General features: G+C 47.1%; 1 protein-coding gene across 5 annotated transcripts; it reads left to right on the top strand.

Moving 5' to 3' along the window:
* The first annotated feature begins 61 nt into the window (after positions 1 to 61).
* slc68a1a (solute carrier family 68 member 1a) lies at positions 62 to 19,480 on the top strand. 5 transcript variants are annotated; one of them, XM_088917612.1, is made up of 10 exons: positions 68 to 206; positions 3,430 to 3,707; positions 5,019 to 5,271; positions 7,724 to 7,803; positions 8,026 to 8,475; positions 10,857 to 10,974; positions 11,506 to 11,602; positions 12,400 to 12,571; positions 13,874 to 14,067; positions 16,331 to 19,480. In XM_088917612.1, exons 3-10 carry the CDS (start codon positions 5,107 to 5,109, stop codon positions 16,576 to 16,578), a joined length of 1,524 nt encoding a protein of 507 aa, XP_088773738.1. In that variant the 5' UTR covers positions 68 to 206; positions 3,430 to 3,707; positions 5,019 to 5,106; the 3' UTR covers positions 16,579 to 19,480. The 5 variants fall into 5 exon arrangements, with proteins under 5 accessions (XP_088773739.1, XP_088773738.1, XP_088773737.1 ...); XM_088917611.1 differs by having other exon boundaries at positions 3,430 to 4,579; XM_088917613.1 differs by lacking the exon at positions 3,430 to 3,707 and having other exon boundaries at positions 62 to 124.
* Positions 19,481 to 21,008: the final 1,528 nt, after the last annotated feature.

Raw genomic sequence — 21,008 nt, 5'->3', positions numbered from 1 at the left:
CGACTCGGAGTCCTTACGGCAGGGAGGGAGCCGGTGACGTGTGAGATTTCCTGGCTGCCGTAGTTAGTCTGCCATTTCTTTCTTTAGAGAGAGGTTTGAGGGGGTAGGAAACGGGTCAGTGGCGGTGAGTGTGCTTTTATTTAATTTAAGCGAGGGAGTATTCGGGATCCAGGGTTGTCCGTCGAAGAATATTCTGATCCATTATGGTAAGCGACTTTTTTTTGCCGTGGTGTAGTTGGAAATAGCTATTCTCTCTCGCACTATTGACTTGGTTGTTAGGTGTGATTGCTCAAAGGTTTGGAGACTGAAGTCCATAATTTAATTTTCGTCTGAATTATAACAGTACCCAATTTATGTAGTGGCGCTGAAAGGTTGAGTTGTAGAAATGGGATGTGTACGTGAGTCTCATGACTTGCGATGCTGTTTAACCACAAAACCTGTAGAACTGCTGTCTCGCATAACATGATTTAATAATATGAAATGGGTGAATCAATGCAGTCCGGGTTTTTAGCGATTCGTGTTATAGTTCCCTCTATTTCGCTCTCTATCTGTACCGGGGTATAACTCGATTAGAGTTCAACAAGAATGGGTAAATGTTATATTTTAAAGATGACACAGAAGTAGTGCATGAGTTATGCGGAGGAGTTTCGGACGCTTCCTTCTCGTGTAACTTGGCCGAGACCGGTGATGTCGTCGCTGTGAAGTAGCTGGTTTGTCGAGAACTGTGACACGTTCGTGTGAAACTAAGAAATTCCGCTCGAGTGGAGCACGAATGCTTGCTTGAGAGAACTGAACCCCGACTCCAGCAGTGGTTGGCATTGTTTTGCGCACGCCGCTTTGATTTCACACCATCTCTAAACAGAGGTGCTACGTGACTTCCCGCCTTGCTGCGTGTGAAGCCCCACGTTTTAAAATGAGCAGTCCGGACAGTGAGTTTGGTGTGGCAAAACGCCACGCACGAAAGGGAGCAGACACAACCACAGCAGTGTCTGGAAAAGTAGCGTGGGCTCGTGCATTATCAAACAGGGCTTGAGGGAGATCTCATGCTATTTCCCAGCTCCTCATAACCACATTTTTCAACAAAAAATAAGTGCCCTTGAATTACTTGAGTGATTCAACAGTCTCTTGGCTTGGAAAGAGTGTTACAGTTCATTTGGAAGAAGAGAGATCTGTACTCCTTGTAAGTAGAATTACTGTAAAAGAAAACCTGAAGACAGGTCACAAACAAGAAGAGGCCATTCAACCCATCTGGCCTCTTTGGAAGTGAGTGGTTAATTGATCCCAGGATCTAATTTTCCTGTTTCTGAGAAGAAATCTAGCGCAACATCTTAAACGGCATGGCTGGATTCCACAACCCATTGAGTACGGGTGTACCTCCTGTTCTTGGTCTATAATGAACCTCCGCACAATCTCCGCTTGTGTCCTCTGGTTTCTGTTTCGGTGTTGATTCTAAAAAGCGCTGGGTTGTCTCTGCCTGTGATCAGTGTGTCCTCACGGTGTTAGATGAAATCCTGTTTATCACAGAGAACCAAATGAAAAGAATAGGAGGGACACTTTGTGGTAGATAGGCCCTGTGTGATTTTCTTTCCTGACTCTCGAGAATGGAGACATAATGAGATCAGCAAGTGTAAGAATCAGCGTAATTCAGTATAATTATCAGTATAATTCTTCGGTGTTAAGTATGTGTGACACAGCAACAAGACCTTAGATCCAGGGTTAGGACTCTTGACAGTGGCAAGGGAATGCTCCCGGGGCCAAGACAGGGGAACCTCAGGATTCACAGTCCTTTCGGGGGTATTGGAGAAATCGGCTTCAGCCGTCAGCCATCTGATTTCTCTCTACAAGAGAGGATGGCTCACAAGGAAGGTGTCTAATCTGAAAGCAGGGCTCGACCAGCAAAGTCTCGCTGCGAGGCCACAGGTGGTGTAAATCTTCCAGGGGCTTTGAGGGGAAACTAATATGTGTTCAGTACCTGTCGCTGGCCATGCAAGAGCAGCAGGTTAACTGCAGACCAGAGAGCAAGACCAGGGTGGGTCCGGCCTCAGCTGATGCACTGTTTCCTGGCCGCACTAGAGCTTCATGTGCTCAGGTCCACCGGGACCCCACCCCCACACTGTTCACTCTTGGCAGCCGGGAATCGGTGCGGGCTCCGGCACTCCCTGGGTCTCTTCCAGCGGGGATCGCAGCTCTCCTGTACCCATTTCCCAGGGAAGAGCACTCACAGCCCAGTCGAAACCCAGGCGGAGGTGCAGTCTCCTGGTCCGCAGGTGCAGGGCCTGAGAGCTGTGCGCGGGAGGGGTGAGCAGCTGGGGAAAGATAAAGGTTTTCTTGCTTTTCTCTTTGAGTGAACGGAGGTCGGGGTTTGCCCGGAGCGTGGCACGCACTGACTTGTACAGTTCACAGGCGGGGAGCGGAGAGCAGCTCGGCGTGAGAAGTCAGCCCTGGCGTCCGGAGAAAGACTCCATTCACACATACGGATGCAGTGGTGCATTCTCTACCGGCAGCTGTATTGCACACACCCTGCGATATTGAAAGCAGATTCCTCACACGGATAACTCAGAAACCCTAGGGCCACATTCACACGTTAAGCCCTGTGTCCTAGTGAAATTATCTGCACGTTAACTCCCAGCCTCCCGAAAGTTCCCCATTAACTTGGTTGCAGATTCTCAGTTCTCGTTTCTCAGTCCTGCACCTGATCTGCTGTGCACTGGGGCAGCCCTACAACAGGAGACAAAGAGCTGTATGCAGGGTGCTCTGGGCTGCTTTGCATTAAAAAAGCAGCATACAAGCGCAAGGGGTTATGACAATGATGATGGTTCATTTTATGTGTAACACAAGACGACGGCAGGCGATTTGGCAAAAACTCAGCTGTGTCTGCAATGTAGAAGGTGCATGTTGTTTGTACCCTGAGGTCTGGAGAGCCGTGTCTTGCCTGATAATCGCACCCCCTGTGTTCGGGGACCATGCGTTTTCCAGTGTGAAGGGTCTGGGCACGTGTGAGCTGGCGAGGGATTTAAATCAGGTGGGTGAGATTCAGAGCCGCAGGTTGCTGTGATGTGGCACGGCGGCGTTCGGGGAGGTCGATCGGGCAGAGCACAACCCTGCGTGGGGAGAAAGGAGTAGAGAGGATCGAGTGCAGGTGATGCCATAGGGGCGTACTGACACCTTTGCTTGTGATCAGATCTGATCCTGGACAGAGGTCTTTTACAGGAAGCTGAGTCCCTGATCATGACTCTTCAGTGTTCTGTCTCTTGCTATCCGCTAATGACCAGATGCATGCTCTGGCTGGTGTTCCTGTTTGCGGTCTTTTGTGTGCTTCTGTGGCCACCCTTTTTTTATTCAATTTCTGCACTGTTCCCCTGATTAAAAGAGCGACAGGCTTTAAGCTCTCCTATCATTCATTGTTTTCCCTGTTCTGTAATTCCAAAGGTTTGGAAAGACAGTCAGGAAACTGGGGCAGAGGGTGTTTGCGATGCCCAGCCCACCAGAGGAAACTATTCCAGATGTGACGGAGGCCCTTGGGCGGCAGAGATCCCAGATTGATCCCAGCGCTCGCCCTCATCCCTCTCTCCAGCTCCGCGCCTGTCGTGCTGACCTCCTCCGGGGCGAGTTTAGGGCGACGATCAAGCACCTGAAACTAATCCTGTTCTTGGTGGAAACTCCATGAGCTGTCGGATGGGGGCCGGCTAGCGTGGGAATGAGTGCATGTGAGCCTGCTCCCTGGACAGCTGCCCGGGCTGTTGATGGGTCTGTCATGAAGTGAAGAGAAACATCTGCTCTCTCACACAGGCTTCCCAGTACAGTGTTTCAGTTAGGGAGCCAGGACTTTCTAAGCTATTAAAAGCAAAGAGCCAACAATATTGTATTAGAGCATCCCTCCTGGTTTCCTGTAGGCTGTCCAAAGCTGCTCCATTTTAGTGCTAGTTTGTAGATTACAATGTCTGCTTTCAGGCTGCCAGGTGTTATAGTGAGTATGGGGGGCAGAAGAATTGAATCTTTTTAGTCTTGGAGAAGGATTAGACAAGGGGACATGATTCAGCTATTGTGAATCTTCTAGTCAACCTAATGGACTTGTTCAGAATCAACCGGGAGACAAAAACCAAAAGGACACGTGGAAACTACAAGAAAGTGCATTTAAAACTGAGAACAAGAGGCACTTCTTTACGCAAAGGGTGGTGGGAGTCTGGAACAAGCTACGCAGTTAGGTTATTAAAGAAGATATACTATCTTCTTTCGAACAACAGCTGGATGAGATCTTTGGTTGCCTTATTTACGAAATATCTAATGGGCTGGGTGGACCAAGTGGCCTCCTCTTGTGTCGACCTGTAACTCCTGCTCATTCAGAGAAGAGCGTGTCACGAAGAGGGACAGAACAGCCTCACTGCAGAGGGGCTTCAGGTCTTGACCCTCCCGGTGTTGACACTGGTGCTACAGAAGTCAAGAGAATCAGACGCAGAGGTGTAAACCTGCTCTAGTACTGCGCTTCCAGTCTTTCTGTATAGTTTAACTTCCTTATATAAAAAACTGAATTCAAACATTTTACTGACAACAGAGAAACGTCCAGTTTCTAAGGAACAAGGTACACCCGATTTTCCAGACCTAAGGTTCCCTGTTTTATTGCCTGTCCTATTCTGGGCCGGATCAGAACTCTATTCATTCAGAATTAGGTCCATTAATAGGGCTGCTGGGATTCAGCAGGATGAAGCAAGGCTTTGCTCTAAAAATAGTGTTAGATTAAGTAATCCAGGGCTTTGCATCTCTCCCTCTTTCTTTATGTTGGGGAAATGTCTAGAAGACTCAGACTGAAGACTGAAGGAAACTGTTTTTTCACAGCAGTGAGCGAATCAGAGGAGCTAAAGCTGACTCCAACTGAAGAGACCGGCTGAGGATCGTTAAAGATCGTTTTCAGCGTGTCAGGACTTACGCACAACAAACGGCCTTGTTCTGTGTCCAGGTACGCTGCTGTTGCATGATGGGAAGGAGTAACGCAGAAGTGTCCTCTCTTCCTGTTTCCCCAGCGGAGGGCGAGGGGCTGACCCGGGCTGCTCTGGCCTCCACGCCGGGCAATGGGCGGTGGGCGTCCGGGCATAACCGCGAGTGACCAAGATGGGCGCGCGGCTGTGGAGCCGCTGGGGGGACGTCTCCACCCCCGTCCTGTACGGCTCCCTGGCGCTCTTCATCTCCATCCTCCACAACGTCTTCCTCCTCTACTACGTGGAGACCTTCGTGTCCGTCTACAAGATCGACAAGGTGTCCTTCTGGGTGGGGGAGGTGAGTTGGCCTGTTGGACAGCAGGGAACTCTGTTGCTTGGACATGGTTCGGATGGATCAGTAGGTCCTGAGACCAGAATGTCCAATCCAGTACTTCAGTGCTATAGGAGCAGTCTTTTGGATGAAACATTAACCTGTGGTCCTGACTACTTCTTTAAAGATCCCACAGCACTGCTCTTAAGAGTGTCCCAGTGTCCTGGCTAAATTCCACAGTCTGAACTCCATAACGTTCCCCCTTATTTCAGCTGGTGAAGTAATGTCTCTCTCCTCCCCCTGCTCTGCTGTGCAGTGGGGCTGCTGAGTGTCACTCTGGGTGGGCTGCACTTCTGTGGTGCAGATATATACAGTATATATAGAAAGTGCTTTGGGATCTCTTGTGATAAAAAGCACTAAATTGATGCAGTCGAGTATGAATATTATTTCATGTCCTCTCCTGGTGTCCTGGTGTTGCTCTAAACAGGTTTGTGAACATCCAGTCCTTCAGGAACTGCCGGGCCTGCTACTTCTTGTCCCAGCAGCAGTGTTCTGCTGCGTGATTGAATTATTTGCTCAGTGGGATGTGCTCAGTTTGTATTTCCAGGTCTTTTCTGTTCTGTGGTTTGACAGTTACATTGGAGGGTAGAGCCCCTGAAAAGAAGTTTAAACATATCCAGTTAATTCAGTAAGTACCCCAGTTAGGCTATCAGGTACTGTTGAGTTCAGTTGAGTGGTTTCCCTCACTGGCTTACCATGTTTCAGAAAAGAGAGAAGCCTCTGAAAATTGCAAAATAACACAACTCTCTGTGCCACCTCCTGCTGGAGAGCAGACTGCTTAATGCAGTAAGTTCCGTGATAACAAGGTGTGTTAAACCTTAATGTGGGTTTATATGCACAGCTTTGAAGTACCCAAGTACATAGATTGTGATCACAATCAGGGTGGCCTGGAGCTAACACGTTACTAAATAAAGGGGAACCGTAATGCTATTTTTATATTTCAGGATTAGAAAATATCAGTTCAGTTCATTTGTCATATGCTTAAGTGCTATATTTGCTTATTTGCTTGTATGCTCCAATACAAAGACATTAAAGGAATAACCAGAAACATAAACACAGAACAGCAGCAGCAACAACACGTTAAATAACATTAAAAAAAAAAGTCAGACAAGCAGTGTGAGAAAAAAACACTGGCATTGATGAGTGCATTTTAAACCACAATAAAAGTGAAATGTACACAGTAACTTGTACATCTTCCAATTTAACAAAATAGATTAGATTTCCAGGTGTGCGCGATTCAGAATGAGGCAACAAAACATTCGGTGACGTGTTGCGGCCATATGCCTTCGGAAACAAGCAGGCTTGTGAATACATCTCTTTTAATCCGGTAGAAATATTGCTCTCTCGACTTGGAGAGAGTTTTGCTGATAAATACTACTTGCTAACTTTGCAAGCAAATCACGTTGGAACATTTCTGTGGTGAAACGTCTGCTGCACAACATGTATTTATTCGCTCGTCCATCACATTAATCATTACAGTGACTACTGAGCAGGAAGGGCGGTTTCACGTCACAATTCATGGAAATTTGAATGCTAGTTTGCAACAACATGGCAGCTTACTTTCACAAAGTTCAGGATTTTGTGCTTAATTCCGGATTCATAAAATGGTTCTATAACGTCAATGAATTAATTTTGTTACCGGGATTTAATAACAGGTCTGAGAAATTGGAACTGCACTTCCCCTGTAAACTACCGTATCAGTGCAGTGTTCAGTTAGGCAGTTACATCACGTAGGAAAACACATCAGATATGTTTTAACTAGTAATTCAGGTGGGGAGCTGTGTCAGCATGCGTAGGCTGCAAAGGAACAAGTAATAGGTTTATTCCATGCTGAAAAGAGAAGAAAAACACAACGTTTCGGCCGTGGAGCCTTCTTCAGGTGTGAGAAAGACAAGGCAGTAAGCAAAGGTAATGTAGCAGGAGAACAAAGGCTGGGAGGGAGGAGGAGTGAGAGGCGGGAGCAGGGGACAGAAAGAGAGGCCAATCAAGAGGTGTGAAGTCAGGATAGGTGTAGAGAGGTGTGAAATTAAACCTTCAATGAATGGAGAAAATTTAGAAGATTTAGAAGAAATCTTCTAAATTTCTTCTAAAGAAAGCTAGTTATGTTTTAACTAGCAAAGTACTGTCTCGTAGAACAAGGGCATGAACACTGTAGCTCGACAAAGCATGAAATCTGTACACTTTGGATTGGACAGCCAGGTGAAACGTGAGGATCCAGGACGTGTTGAAAGTAGGCGAAGCGGGGGTGAAGGAAGCCGTCTCTCCCACATGCCAGGGCTGAGGCGAAAAGCGAGGGACGTCGGGGCCGCGTCTGGTCCGGACAGCCCTTCAGCGGTCCCCGGAATCGATCGCGCGTTGGTCCACTGCAGGAGGAGAGGTGATCCCTTGCTTAAAGTCCTGCTCTGCCTTTCCTCCGCAGACCGTGTTCCTCATCTGGAACAGCCTGAATGACCCTCTCTTCGGCTGGCTAAGTGACCGCTCCTTCCTCAGCTCTCCACAGTAAGATCCCTCCCTCACCGTTCGCTACAGAACCTGCTCTGCGTTTGACTGACCTCGAGGAGCGTTCGCTATCCTGGACACACATTCACAGAGCTTTACAGCTCATAGTTTCATATCAAAATTCCCACCGGCTTAGCGGCAGTCAGTGTGTGGAGCCTGTTGTCAAATGCTCTCTGTTTCTGTACGTGTGAAGGAGTAAAGGGCATCTCCTCCTCCTTGCAGGTCTGGGGCGTCCATCTCGGCGCCAGAGGTAGTGTTGAAGAGGCTGAGGGCTCTCTCCAGAAGTGGGCCCCTGCTGGCGCTCTCCTTCCTGGCATTCTGGGTGGCGTGGGCCCCGGCCGGCCTGCAGTTCGTGGCCTGCCTGTGTTTGTACGACGGCTTCCTCACGGCTGTCGACCTCAACCACAACGCCCTGCTGGCCGACCTGGCCGTGTCCGCGGGGGACAGGACCCAGCTCAACTTCTTCTGCTCGCTCTTCAGCGCGCTGGGCTCCCTCTCCGTCTTCCTGTCCTACTCCTTCTGGGACAAGGAGAACTTCCTGTCTTTCCGGCTCTTCTGCGTGGCGCTGGCTGCCGTCTCCGTGCTGGGCTTCAGCGTGGCTTCAGGCCTGCTGCGGCGGCGGTTTCAGACCGAGGCCCGGGTCCGACAGGACGAGGCAGCCGCGCTGAAAGAGTAAGTCACCCCTTTCTCTTTCCGTCTCCCCCACTCTGTGCGTGCTCTCTCTTCCTGTCCCTCTCAACTGTCGCAGCTGTAGGAGCCGCCAGCTGTTGTCCTGTTTTTCATGCCCAAACGTTACTCGCCTTCTCGGTCTTGTGCCATCTGGTTTGCTGCCTTAATTAAACCCTAATTTTTTACAGTTTTCAACATCTGATATTTTCCTTCACTCAGTCCTTGGTTTCAGAAACTCCTATAGGCGTATAGTTTCCTTTTCAAGCTTTATTATCCTCTGGGGAATATTTGATTTGTGACACAGTCCTATACAACAAGGAGGACGAGCATCACCAATAGAGAAAACAACACAAGAGTGGTAGGGGTGATTAGCGAGTGATTTTATATTGTTTGGAGTGATATAGCAGTCGGGATGAAAGATATTCTGTGTCTGTTGTACACAGATGCATCTTTTATATGGAGTAATGTAAATTCACAAGGAAGGGGGTGAGATACAAATTCCATAGTGCTCTTGGCCTTCTTTACAACCCTTGGTTTGTAGAGGGTAGTTGATTTGATTTTTGCCACTTTTTTTCACTAATTTTCCCCAACCTATTACTATAGTGCGACAGTATGTTAGGACAGCATTTCCAAGCCCTCTGGCAAAACAGCTCTGTTGGTTGTGATATCAGATGTTTTAATTGAACTGTTTTGCTTCCTTCTAGTCAAGTGGTTTAGTTAATAAGTCACCAATTAACGAACCACAGGGGTAAGGTTTTCACACTCTTTCTGAAACCCAGCCCTTGGTACAGGAGTAATTCTGATGTCTGACAATGTTCAGCTTTCTGAAAATTTGCAGAACATGAACTGAAAAATTCCTTTAAGTAGAGTAAGAACTTTTTTTTTTCAGGCACAGGTGTTTCAAATTGTAACAGTCAGGACCCTGCAGAAAACAAAGTAATGACTAACACCCTGTCAGAGCTCATGGAGGCAAGAGACCTGGACTTGTTTAAAACAGAAGGTTAAGGTGTTTCTCAGTTTTTGTGCAGCAGTCTCTTGGAAGGAAGCCAGCAAAGGGACCTGGAGATTTCGTGCTTGTTGCTGTGTTTTGAGTACATTTGTATAGCCTGGGGCTGCTTCAGAATAGTTAATAACATGTTCCTAGTTTAAGGCGTTTGGTACCTCAGGCTGGCTCTGTGTGTGTGCGTCCGTGTGTGTTAATGAAACTCAGGCTCTCTGGGGATTCAGCTCCTTGGAGCTCTGTGAGTGTCCCCTGTGATAAAGTGCCGGAGCTCCTGAGTGATTCGCTCTGCAAAGATACTCGCTTAGAGTGCAGGATGACCTCTGTGGCCCGTGGTGGATGTGTTTGAGATACAGCAGCACACTGGGAATAGCTCATCTTCCTGCCCCGGTCCTTAAAAGAGAAGTTGCCACAGGTTTGCTAAGCAAGGGCATCCCTTGGCGTGGGCAGTCCTGGGCCGCGACTGGCTCTGCTTGCAGTGCTCGGAGTGAGGAGTACAGCGGGGTCTCGACATCTGTGAAGTAAATATTTGTGGATTTGCTTATTGGCAATTTGGGCTGGCTGACGGGCTCTTGGATGGAAGAAGAAAAGAGCAGTCTGAAACCACGCTGAAAATTGTTTACCACAGCTTTCAGATTAGAGGTGCTACAGATTAGTACTGAGGGAGAAATCTAGTGATTTACAGATGAGGGAGCCTCTCCCTGCTCTCTCCCCGATCCCACTGTCCAGCACCCACATCTCAACATGGTATTAATATGTTTTATTATATTAGTAACAAACACTCCCGGGGAGGAATGACAGGCTGGAGATGACTCGACAGGTTTTTTGACAGTTTTATTGTCCTCTACATTACAGTGGGGCGTGGAATCACGGAGGCACAGAGAGAAAATGCAGTTGTTTCTTTTAACTGATAAATATGGGTTTGTGATTAACTGTTTGCTTTAGTTGATCAGTGTTATTTAACTGAAAGCCAATGCATTAGTAGTTTAATCATTGTAGGTTAGTGTTATGCTAGCTTTTCCTAAAAATGCTAAGAGGATATGCTTGCGCATATTCCAAGCCACAGGCATTTCTAAACAGCTGCAGTTAGCAGTTAGCTCCTGCTTAAGGGACCGTCCGCTACTTCTTACCTTCCCAGACGAACGTGAAATGAGCAAGGGTTAAACTGTAGAGGGCTTATTTATCATATAAGGGAAGGCTACTTATGCCTTTTAACTCTACATATCAGGTACTCTAGTACAGTGTGAGACGGTATAGGGCTGGAATTGATGTGAGTTAAGGTAGTCGTGACAGTTCTCTGCCCCAAACCTTCGCGAATGGTGAGACTCCACTGTCTCCCGTCACCGCAGTGCAGTAATGTGGTGTCGCCGTGTTCTTCCGGCAGGCTGTGTGTGGGACAGGCCCCGCTGGCGCAGGAGAAGACAGTCACCCTGGGGGAGTATCTGAAACAGCTCTCCAAGCACAGGAACTTCCTGTGGTTTGTGTCCATGAACCTCGTCCAGGTGCGTAATAATAATAATAATAATAATAATAATAATAATAATAATAATTGCTTACAATTATATAGCGCTTTTCTGGACACTCCACTCAAAGCACTTTACAGGTAATGGGGACCCCCCTCCAACACCACCAATGTGCAGCCCCACCTGGATGATGCGACGGCAGCCATAGTGCGCCAGAACGCTCACCAGACATCAGCTATTAGTGGGGAGGAGAGCAGAGTAATGAAGCCAATTCAGAGACGGGGATTATTAGGAAGCCATGATTGGTAAGGGCCAATGGGAAATTTGGCCAGGACACCGGGGTTTCACCCCTACTCTTTTCAAGAAACGCCCTGAGAAACGTGTAGAGAACACTGGCGCTGTGGAGACAGTCGGTCGCACTATCGCGTGGCTTGGAAAGGCACAGGGACTGCTGCGGCGAAGGTGGCGGTTTCCATGGTTTCAGATGGCGTGTTATGGCGCTGCTTTGCTGCCCCGTGGTTGGTCTTTTGTTTCTTTTGACTTGAACCTCTTCCTCGCGTCCCCCTGCAGGTGTTCCACTGCCACTTCAACAGCAACTTCTTCCCACTGTTCCTGGAGCACCTGCTTTCCAACCGCATCTCCGCCTCTACGGGATCCTTCCTGCTGGGTGCGTGTGGGTCCCCCGGCGCTCAGGGCTTCGCGCTCCCGGCACTAGTCTCCTTATCTGTCTGCCGCCGCGGCCGTTACCTTGACAAGCACCCTCAAGCGCAGCGAGGTGCAAGCCTACAGCGGGGCAGGAATTGCTACCTTTACGTGCAGAAACGGCTCCACCTGCTGATCCTGAATTGAAAACCATCTTATGGAAAGAGGCTGCTTTGAATGCCAAGATATTGGAGAGTGGTGCTCTGCATAGAGGATGCCAGCTTCTCCTTGGCTATATGAATTACCACCAGGATAGTGAATCAAGTAGATACGATACGATAACACTTTGTCTGATTTTGGAGAAATTTGTTTTGCATCCAAGCTGCTATGTTTTACATACATACTTGAAACATAGTCACTTTATATAAGCATTACTTTTCACCAGTTCCACTGGAATCCACACAGCCTACCAGAATCTGTAAGTTTACTTCCTAAGTCACTCTAAGGCGCTATAAATGCCCATTGCCACTGCATTATTGCACCAAACCACTGCTTGCACTTGCCCATAAGCAGCCGTATAAGCAGGACAAATATAAACTGGGCTTGTATGCATCCGCACATTAAGTTATTTTCCTTTGAAAGAAATGCATAATGTATTTGAAACTCCAGTTCATACGTGCTTGTACACAGTACATGTTTTAAGAATACTCTCCCCGTGTAAAAGCAGAGTGCATGCGTGTGTGGCCCAGAGCAGTCCTGAAGGCTCTCCGTGTGGTTACTGTTCATCTGTAACGATGTGCCATGTTCCCGTGTCCCATTCAGGAATCTCCTACATTGCCCCCCACCTCAACAACCTTTACTTCCTGACGCTGTGCCGGCGATTTGGAGTCTACTGCGTCATCCGCTGGCTCTTCTTTCTCAAGCTGATGCTCAGCGTGGTCATGCTGCTGGCCGGACCGGACCAGATCTACCTGCTGTGCATCTTCATAGCCAGGTGAGCCTGTGAAACACCGTTAGCTGTATCAGTCAATCCAACAGCTCCTTGCCCGCTACAGCACCGTGGGGGGCTAGGCTATGGTGGGCTCAATTACAGCTAAGCTGCCTCTAGAGCCCATTAAAGGGCTCCATTATTGTAAGCAGACACACAGGGTGATGATGAGTTAATTGGTAATCAGTGGGAATAGTGCATCACCATGTGGTTTATTTAGGGAGTTTGCTGGCAGTATATGAAGCACATGGTGCTGGTGGTTCTTGGTTTTCAGTAGCATGTATTTGTGGAGAGTGAGTACAATGAACACTCCTTCATCATTTTGAGTTTTTACTGTGTTCAGTCTCCTGGAGACATCTTGCTTGGATTGGGGTCTATCACAAATGACCTTTACATCAGTTTGCCACAAGGCACTTTCCAAAGTGGTAATGCAGTTAGTATCGGAACTGGGCACGTGGGAACGAAGGAGACGAAAATAGACCTCAGACGGCAAGAGACACAGCAGCTAATGTTGCCGGTCAATTTTTTTTGTAATTTTTAAATGTAAATGTGGTTTTACACGTGTTGCTTAACCCTACTGCCTTTCAGTAGGGCAGTATATAAAGTACATGGTGCTGGTGGTTCTTGGTTTTCAGTAGCAGGCTGTGTTAATGTATTTGTGGAGAGTGTGTACAATGTCAGCTCTTGGGTTTGATTCTCGATTGAAGCACGTTCTGTGTGGAGTTTGTGTGTTATCCCTGTGTCCATATGTTTTATTTTGTTTGGTATTTTTTTCCCCACTTCTGGAAGATACACTGGGTTCATTGGCATTTCTGCATTGTTCCCTTGTGCTCATCTGTGTGTCTTGAGATGGCCTGGCATCCCAGACATGAGTGACGCTTGAGAGCTCTGCAAGGGCCTGGGGGTAGCGGGACGATTCATTGCAGAAGGCCCTGGGGTTTGCAGAATTTGTTTCTTTCAAGACTTGTCGTCATTTATTTGCTTAGAAAAAGCCCTTATCCATAACTACTATCAGCGTACCTGAAATTGACATCATGTATAAATACAAGGAACACCTATGCAAAGGTGAGGTTGAAATCAAAATAGGTGAAATTAATAATTAACAAGGATTCTCTTCTTGCTCATGTCAGTGGGCTGTGTGATGTCAGACCTGTGCAGATTTCTTGTGGTGTGGATGGAGCAGTAAGACCAACACAGGTGGATGTGTCAATGGTCTTTCCTAGATTTTCAACAAACATGGCGCTGTGGAATGCTTTAACAGGTGAATGTTTTGGGTAGTGAAAGTGTGAACACTGTGCTGTCCCACAGTAACCGTGTCTTCACTGAGGGCACCTGCAAGCTCCTGAACCTGGTCATCACGGACCTGGTGGACGAGGACTTTGTGCTGAACCGGCGGCAGCAGGCGGCATCGGCACTGCTCTTTGGCATGGTGGCGCTCGTGACCAAACCCGGCCAGACCTTTGCCCCCCTCATCGGGACCTGGCTGCTCTGTTTCTACACTGGTATGTATATATACAGTACCTTCCATACAGGGACTCACGGCTCTGACCGGCACCCCTCCACACTGGTCGCTGGTACGTACGGCTGTGGGTGGTGACTAGGACAGGCAGTGCCACAGTGGACAGACACAGAGTGCACAGAGTTAAAAGAGCAGACGTGATACTAAGGTGTCATCTTGCCTTCAAATATTCCTGATTATAATACAAACCTCTTTGTCTGCCTACTTTAACAATAAAGCTGGAAGAGTGATCTGTTTTACAATGCACACTCTGTTCAGTTAAACAGGCTAGAGGTACAGTATCCAGCGGTTCACAAGAAGTAGTGAAAGACTCACATTGTGCTTAAGGTAGCGAGATAGTTCCCATGTGCAGCTTGTAAGTCATCCACATGATGATTAATCCACTGAAACCCCTTAAAGTTCGAAAAGCTTCTATGGAATACGCTCATCTCTCACTGTACACGCACAGCTCCTTCCAGCATTTTTGCTCGTCTGCAAAAACTCACACAGCACTAAATTACTATTTCAATACACATGAAAGTGTATGATACATTCCAAGTGCTCAAAACTGGACATAAACCAGTTGGGATTAGGTATGATTATTCATGCAAGCTGTTTAAATGTATTATGAAACAGTTACATGGAGAAATAGAATTTGCATGATCTCTGTAATGCACGTGAACAATAAATATAACAGGTTGGTAACTAAATTGTTAATTCTGTACAGACTGAATAACTTTCTATGAATAAGTCATAGACCCATAACTTTAAAAGGAAGATCAAGCTGTCTGGTGATATTGCTACTGTTCATATAGATAGATACTTTATTGTGAGGAGTATTGCAGTGCAACAGCAGCTTAACACAGACAACACAGCAACAGTGTAAGGAATGATACAATAATAATAATAATACAATACAATCAGTACAGTGAGAAGTGCACTAAGAAGAGTTAATTCAGCCCAGAACACACAAAGAACAAACCAGAACAGAACAGTACACAAAAAAGTAATATTCCACAATATAAATATAAAAGTATTGCACATGTCCCTGGCATATATTGCACAAAAACAGTTGTAAATGAGAAAAGAAAAAGAACAGATGTAGCAGTTTACTGTTCAGTCCAGAAACAGGTCACTGTCAATGTTGCCCCTACTCAGACGCAAGGTGGATGCGTTGTACAGTCTTATGCCAGAAGGCAAGAATGACCTCCTGTAGCGCTCCCTGTCGCACCGTGGATGAATCAGTCTATTGCTGAACGTGCTCTTCATTCTACAAGCCTGTCATAGAGGGGATGGGAGACGTTGTCCATGATGGGCTTTAGTTTGGACACCATTCTCCTCTCAGCCACTACCTCCAGGGGGTCCAGGCCAGACCCAATGACAGAGCTTGCTCTCCTGATGAGCTTGTTCAGCCTGTTAGAATCCCCTGCTCTAATCCCAGAGCCCCAGCATACCACTGCGTAGAAAATGGCGCTCGCCACCACCGACTGATAGAACAAATGTAGCATCTTACCACACACATTGAAGGACCTGAGCCTCCTCAAGAAGTAAAGTCGGCTCTGACCCTTCTTGTAAATGGCCTCGATGTTCTTAGACCATTCCAGTCTATCGCCGATGTGCACTCCCAGGTACTTGTACAAGTCCACCATCTCCACGCCACTCCCATGGATGTAGACAGGAGTAGGTTTGACCCTTTTTCTCCTGAAATCTACCACCAGTTCCTTCGTCTGTTACATTCAATTGCAGGTGGTCCCCACACCACTCCACAAAGCTGCTGACCAGTCCCCTGTACTCCTCCTCCCGCCCACCCTTGATACATTATATCACTTTAACCAATTATACAAACTTTAAATTCTACACTATAACTGCTATAATACCTTTCCAATGTCTGTTTTGATGGTTAAGAGGGTAACAGCCAAGAGGAGTGGAAAAACAAAAATGGAAGAATGAGCTACATGCTTGGGGGAAATTCACTCCTACACAGAGCTATTTCTGTCACTCGTTTTAGTGGGTACTCGTAAATTAAGTGCTCATTAAATGAGGGATGAGTATATTAAATAGCATTTGTTTGTGGCTCATTGACTCCAGGTTGAAAATGTTTGTGAAGTTTTAATCTTCATAAAGCTGTTCTTCTGGGTGGAAACTTGCCCAGGCAACACATGGTATGGGGTCATCTGGGTTGAACAGCGACGCGTGAACTGGTATCTGCGTTTGGGCCCTCTGGCTTGCCCACCTCTAACCCGGAGCCTCGCCCTCTCGCCCTGCAGGCTACGACATCTTCCAGACAGACGCCCTGCAGGACAAGGTGCCCCCCCCGGCCCTGCCCCACCCGGCGCTGGCCCCCACCCTGCGGCAGGGCTGTTTCTACCTGCTGGTCTTCGTCCCCATCACCTGCGCCCTGCTGCAGCTGCTGTCCTGGTCCCGCTTCAGCCTGCACAGCAGGAGGCTGCGCACCATCAAGAGCCTGCGGCAGGGCGGCCAGCAGGACCGGCCCTGCACCGTCAAGGCCATCTGAGCCTGCCTGAGCCCTGTCTCGGCCAACGAGCACACCTGCCTTATTTTGATATGAAGAGAGACAGATCTTTTATTTATGTACTCAGCACAAAACCGTCGACCAAAAACAGTTTGAAGGAGGACGTTCTTTTTTTATTTAAAACTTGACCTCGGATAAATTGCTGGTCTGAAGTGCAGCTCAGACCTGGTCCTGTGCAGGCGGAGCTTTAGCAGGTGAGCACTGTAACAACACCGGGACCAAACTGTCCATCACAGTGTGCCAAATGGTTTTGTTCAGGATATTTCTGAGGTCCTCAGAGTTCTACACCATTGAGGAGCTCTGGGTTTTAATCCATTTTAACAAGTAGTGGCTGTTTCGGGAGTTTTGACAACTGAAATCTCAAACACTGTTAGCATTTTTGCACTTTTTCAGACCAGTGCTACCTTTTGAAAATTTTATCACCACTACTTCAGCCCTAACGAAATGTAATCTTACCTCTCAGGTTACTTGTTTGAATATTGTTTGTGACTTTTCCTTATACAGTACTGTGTTCTGAGGTGCAATTTTGAATGATGAATAAATCTGCAAGTTGTTCCGTCTCAAGAATTGCATATGGAGCAGCATTTCTTCGGAGAGATGTCAGCAGTGCTTGTAGCATCATTTCATCACGGTCTTTTGCCCATTGTGAAGCAAAGCACTGCTGCGCTGGTTAGGGCTGTGCCAAATCATGTTTCTTCATGTCCTGTATACTAACCCAATCTGGATCTGCAGGTCTCATAAGCCCTGGCTGTCTAGCACCCAATCAGGAGTGCATAAGACATGTAACGGCCCCTCCCACATGCACATACTCCTCCCACATTAACAGGCCCCTCCCACACATACATACTCCTCCCACATTAACAGGCCCCTCCCACATGCACATACTCCTCCCACATGAGCCGGCCCCTCCCACAGGCACATCTCCAAAGCCAGTCATCATTGGACGCACTCAGACCTTCACGAGTTGGCAGATCAATCTCAGTTCTGGGGAATCCTGCTCATGGTTAGCTAAACCCCAATCTAACACAGTCCCCGGCTCATAAATCTCATCCTGCTTTCCTGGTTGAGCCATGGGCATTTGTGCTTTTGCGATGCACAGTTAGGTGGTGGTGCGTCTTATCGCCTCACGGCTGCTTTTCATTTCCTTTTAAATTGCACAGTGACGTCCAGGAGGGTTTCACCTCAATCCAGTAGCTCTGAAATCCCAATACCAGTCATTACATCATAACCATTGATGGCATCAGTGGAAAGCACTTTGCTAGTCCTTAGTCACTGGCAGACAAGTGCCTTATGTAATGTGAGAAACTATTCATGACGGTATTGTTTTAGCGTCTCACGGGCTTTAGTCATGCGTTAACTAAACAAATTGCTCCCTGGCCAACAACAGGCATGTGAGAAGTTGTATCGGTGGCTAATTGCCAAATCCCCTTTGAAGTGAAATGTGTCATTTAACAAAATGAGCTGGTGTCTGGAGACCTCTGCATTTGTCAGCCCAGACCTACTGATACTTCTTCTCTTGTGAATGCCCTGCAAGATACAGCTCTCTACTAAATATCATTCTGAACTGCAGCTCAAAACAAGGCTTTGTAAATTCAAGACAGGGTATGGAAAAGATAAAGCAGAAAATAGAAATAACTTTCTCTCTCTCTAGGAGAGGCAGATCCTTGGTACAAGGCACTGTAGCTGTTATGAAAATGTCTGTACAGTGACTGCTGAGTCTGGGCCAGATTGTTCTTGGTCTAGGTTCTTGGTCAATGTCTAACTTAAGTTTTTTTTTATTAATTTTAAAATTCTATGACTGGCTTTCTTATGTAGATTGAGTTTGAAGGTAATCACTGAGAAAAATCCTTGATTTATAGAAAAGTATTCTGTTGCAGGCACTGAAGAAGTCAACCAATTTTAAAACTATAAATAGTTTTAGAAGATATAAGGGTTCTGTCTAACATTTCTGCAGTGCACAGTGTTCCATCAGGAATGGCTATGGATTTATTATATGCCTTGTAGCCAGAACTCTGTGGGTGTCTGCACTGTGCACTACTTTCCCAGTCATAGTCTGACATATAGTATCACTGCATTTTGCCTTCAGCCCTCTGAAGGGGTCCAGCCATCCATTACAAAAAAAGTGGTTTGATCATGGGTTCAATCCTAGATCATGTTACTAGCCGACTGTGATTGGGACACTGCACAGTGAACTAACTGCTTTCGACTAGGGATAAGTCTTCAGGGCTCTCTTGCTCTGCACTCAGTGACGCAGCGCCCCCCCCCCCCCCCATGGCCTCGCAGGCTCCTGCAGTCGCCATGCCTGCACAGCGATTGGCTCACAGGTGGGCTGGTGGGTGGAGTCGGCCTGCCCCACCCCATTCTCCCCCGTGTGCAGTGTGCAGGGTTCATTAATCTGACCTGAGGCCTCAAAATCACACAGTTGACTATCTGAATTCAAGTGGTTATGACCAAAATAACTGATGATTCTTTTTTATTTAGTTGTAATTTAAGGTTTATTCCAATTTTATAATTTGAGGGGGAAAATCCTAACCCTAATTGAAAATCCTAATTAGATTGTTTCGTTTATTCCACACATTAAAAAATAGACAACCAAGTTTTTCAGTGCCTCTGACTCGAAGGCTTTTCCTCATCAGATAGGCAGTCAGATCGCACAGTGGGCTTCAGTCACAGCCCACACACAGTGCCAGTGGGACTGGTGTGTCAGCACAACAGAAGGGAGGGAAATACACAAGTGCTTTATGTTTCATGGACCAAATGTTAAGATGGTAATAACTTTGTTTTTAAACTATTTGTAGCCAGATATGTCTGATTGTATCTTTCTCAATTAAGTATTTTGTCATTGTCAGCTATGTTTTGTAACTAAAAATCCCTTTCCTCACTCATCTTGCCTTCTGTCCTGTGTCTTGTGCATCTTTTTTCTGAGTCATTCAGGTCTCTTAAGCCATCAGCAGAAAACTTGAATTGCTTTTTAGTTTCCTGTTTGAAGTCTGTATTTTAAGGCAGGGATTCTCAATCCTGGACATCTCTCTCATGAGCTCTTAATTGACTTGAATTGGAGCAGAGAGAGCTTTTCATCTGATCTTAACTCCAGTCCTTAAAGGGGTCTCCCCCAGCAGGATTCAGAGGTGTGTAAACATCTCCAACTTCTCAAGAACAGGTAAAGGCTTCACCTTATTTGATTAAGCAGACCATGATTTCAATTAGGTTATTCAGGTATCAGGTGGACGGAAATCCAGAAACCTTCTACTGTCACTGCAAGCACGTGTGTGCCTGGTGTGTCCCTAGACTCACTGGTGTACAGAAGGCCAAGGAGATGCTGGTCAGCTAAAACCCACCTTGTTCTGTGGTGCTGGGGGAGTCCTGGTTACAGGGGGTTAATGCCATGGTCTTTACTTGCTGAGCCATCAAGCAGCAGTTTTTGAGGAGAGCAACAAGAGCCTCCATCAAGCAGGGAGTGCCTGCAAAAAAAGCCTTGTCTACAGGGTCTCACTGCTGTTGCTATCATCTGTTTTCAGAGAATAAATGTAGTTTTCCCTCCTTGTGACCCTGTCAGCAGCAGATGGAGATGGGACCAGGGTCCAGCAGTGTCCAGTTCTCAGCCGTCGGGGGACGTGTTGGACATTCTCCATATAGCCACGTTGTCTAGGCACCATTTTGAAAACTATGGATTGAGTGACAGCGTTGCAAACGCTAATATAGGTTTTAAGGTTTACACTGGTGGATTAGTAACGATACACTAAAGAATGCATCATGTTGCAGACGTCAGATCTCTCGGGTCTGTGTTGCTTTGCTTGCACTTGCAGGAGCCAGAGTGTGCAGACCCTCTCCTGTTGCAGCTTCTTCATGGATGACCGTCTCGGCTGATGCTGTGCTGGGTTTTTGCTTTGCTCCAACCACAAATTCACCCACCTGCACAAATGATCTGGTCAGCTTTCTCTATCCTAGCAGCACAGGTCAGCTCAGCCAGCAGGGCCGAACAACATCTTTGAAGCCGGTTTGCCAACACTTCTCATCCACTGATACACACCGGACCAGGCCAAACAGCTGGTGTCTCACATCTGTTTCATCCTGATCCGAATGGTGTTAAAAGGTTGTCACCCCTCTTTTGGCCGGAATGTTACTGCTTCCAGAAATTCCAGAACTTAGGTGTAGGATTTCAGTGTGCTAAAGCAAAGCTGGAAATGACAGGGACAGAGTCCCGTGACCAGGCAAAATGGGATGCTGCCATCATTGTATCAACAGGGAGGAAGTGAACTCTATCTGAGGCAGTTCAGCTCACAACTTCAGGAGACATTGAAGGGCAACTACAGCAGGGGAGAACAGGGTTTGGCCTGGGAGTAAGTAGAGCGACCTGGCACCTTCACAGCGCCGAAAAGCTACTGGGCCCAAAAAAAATAACCACGATGAGA

The sequence above is a fragment of the Atractosteus spatula genome, chromosome 5 (assembly GCF_055471065.1).
Source record: "Atractosteus spatula isolate fAtrSpa1 chromosome 5, fAtrSpa1.hap1, whole genome shotgun sequence".
NCBI lineage: Eukaryota > Metazoa > Chordata > Actinopteri > Semionotiformes > Lepisosteidae > Atractosteus > Atractosteus spatula.
Note: the sequence above shows the minus strand (reverse complement) of the source record. Positions and strands in the feature narration are given on the sequence as shown.

What these genes read in the sequence shown, in the direction of transcription:
- slc68a1a (XM_088917613.1), top strand. Translation starts at nt 5,107, where the DNA reads ATGGGCGCGCGGCTGTGGAGCCGCTGGGGGGACGTCTCCACCCCCGTC. An exon ending in GAGGCAGCCGCGCTGAAAGA is followed by an intron (nt 8,476 to 10,856) that starts GTAAGTCACCCC and finishes TTCTTCCGGCAG; the next exon opens with GCTGTGTGTGGGACAGGCCC. An exon ending in TGTCCATGAACCTCGTCCAG is followed by an intron (nt 10,975 to 11,505) that starts GTGCGTAATAAT and finishes GTCCCCCTGCAG; the next exon opens with GTGTTCCACTGCCACTTCAA.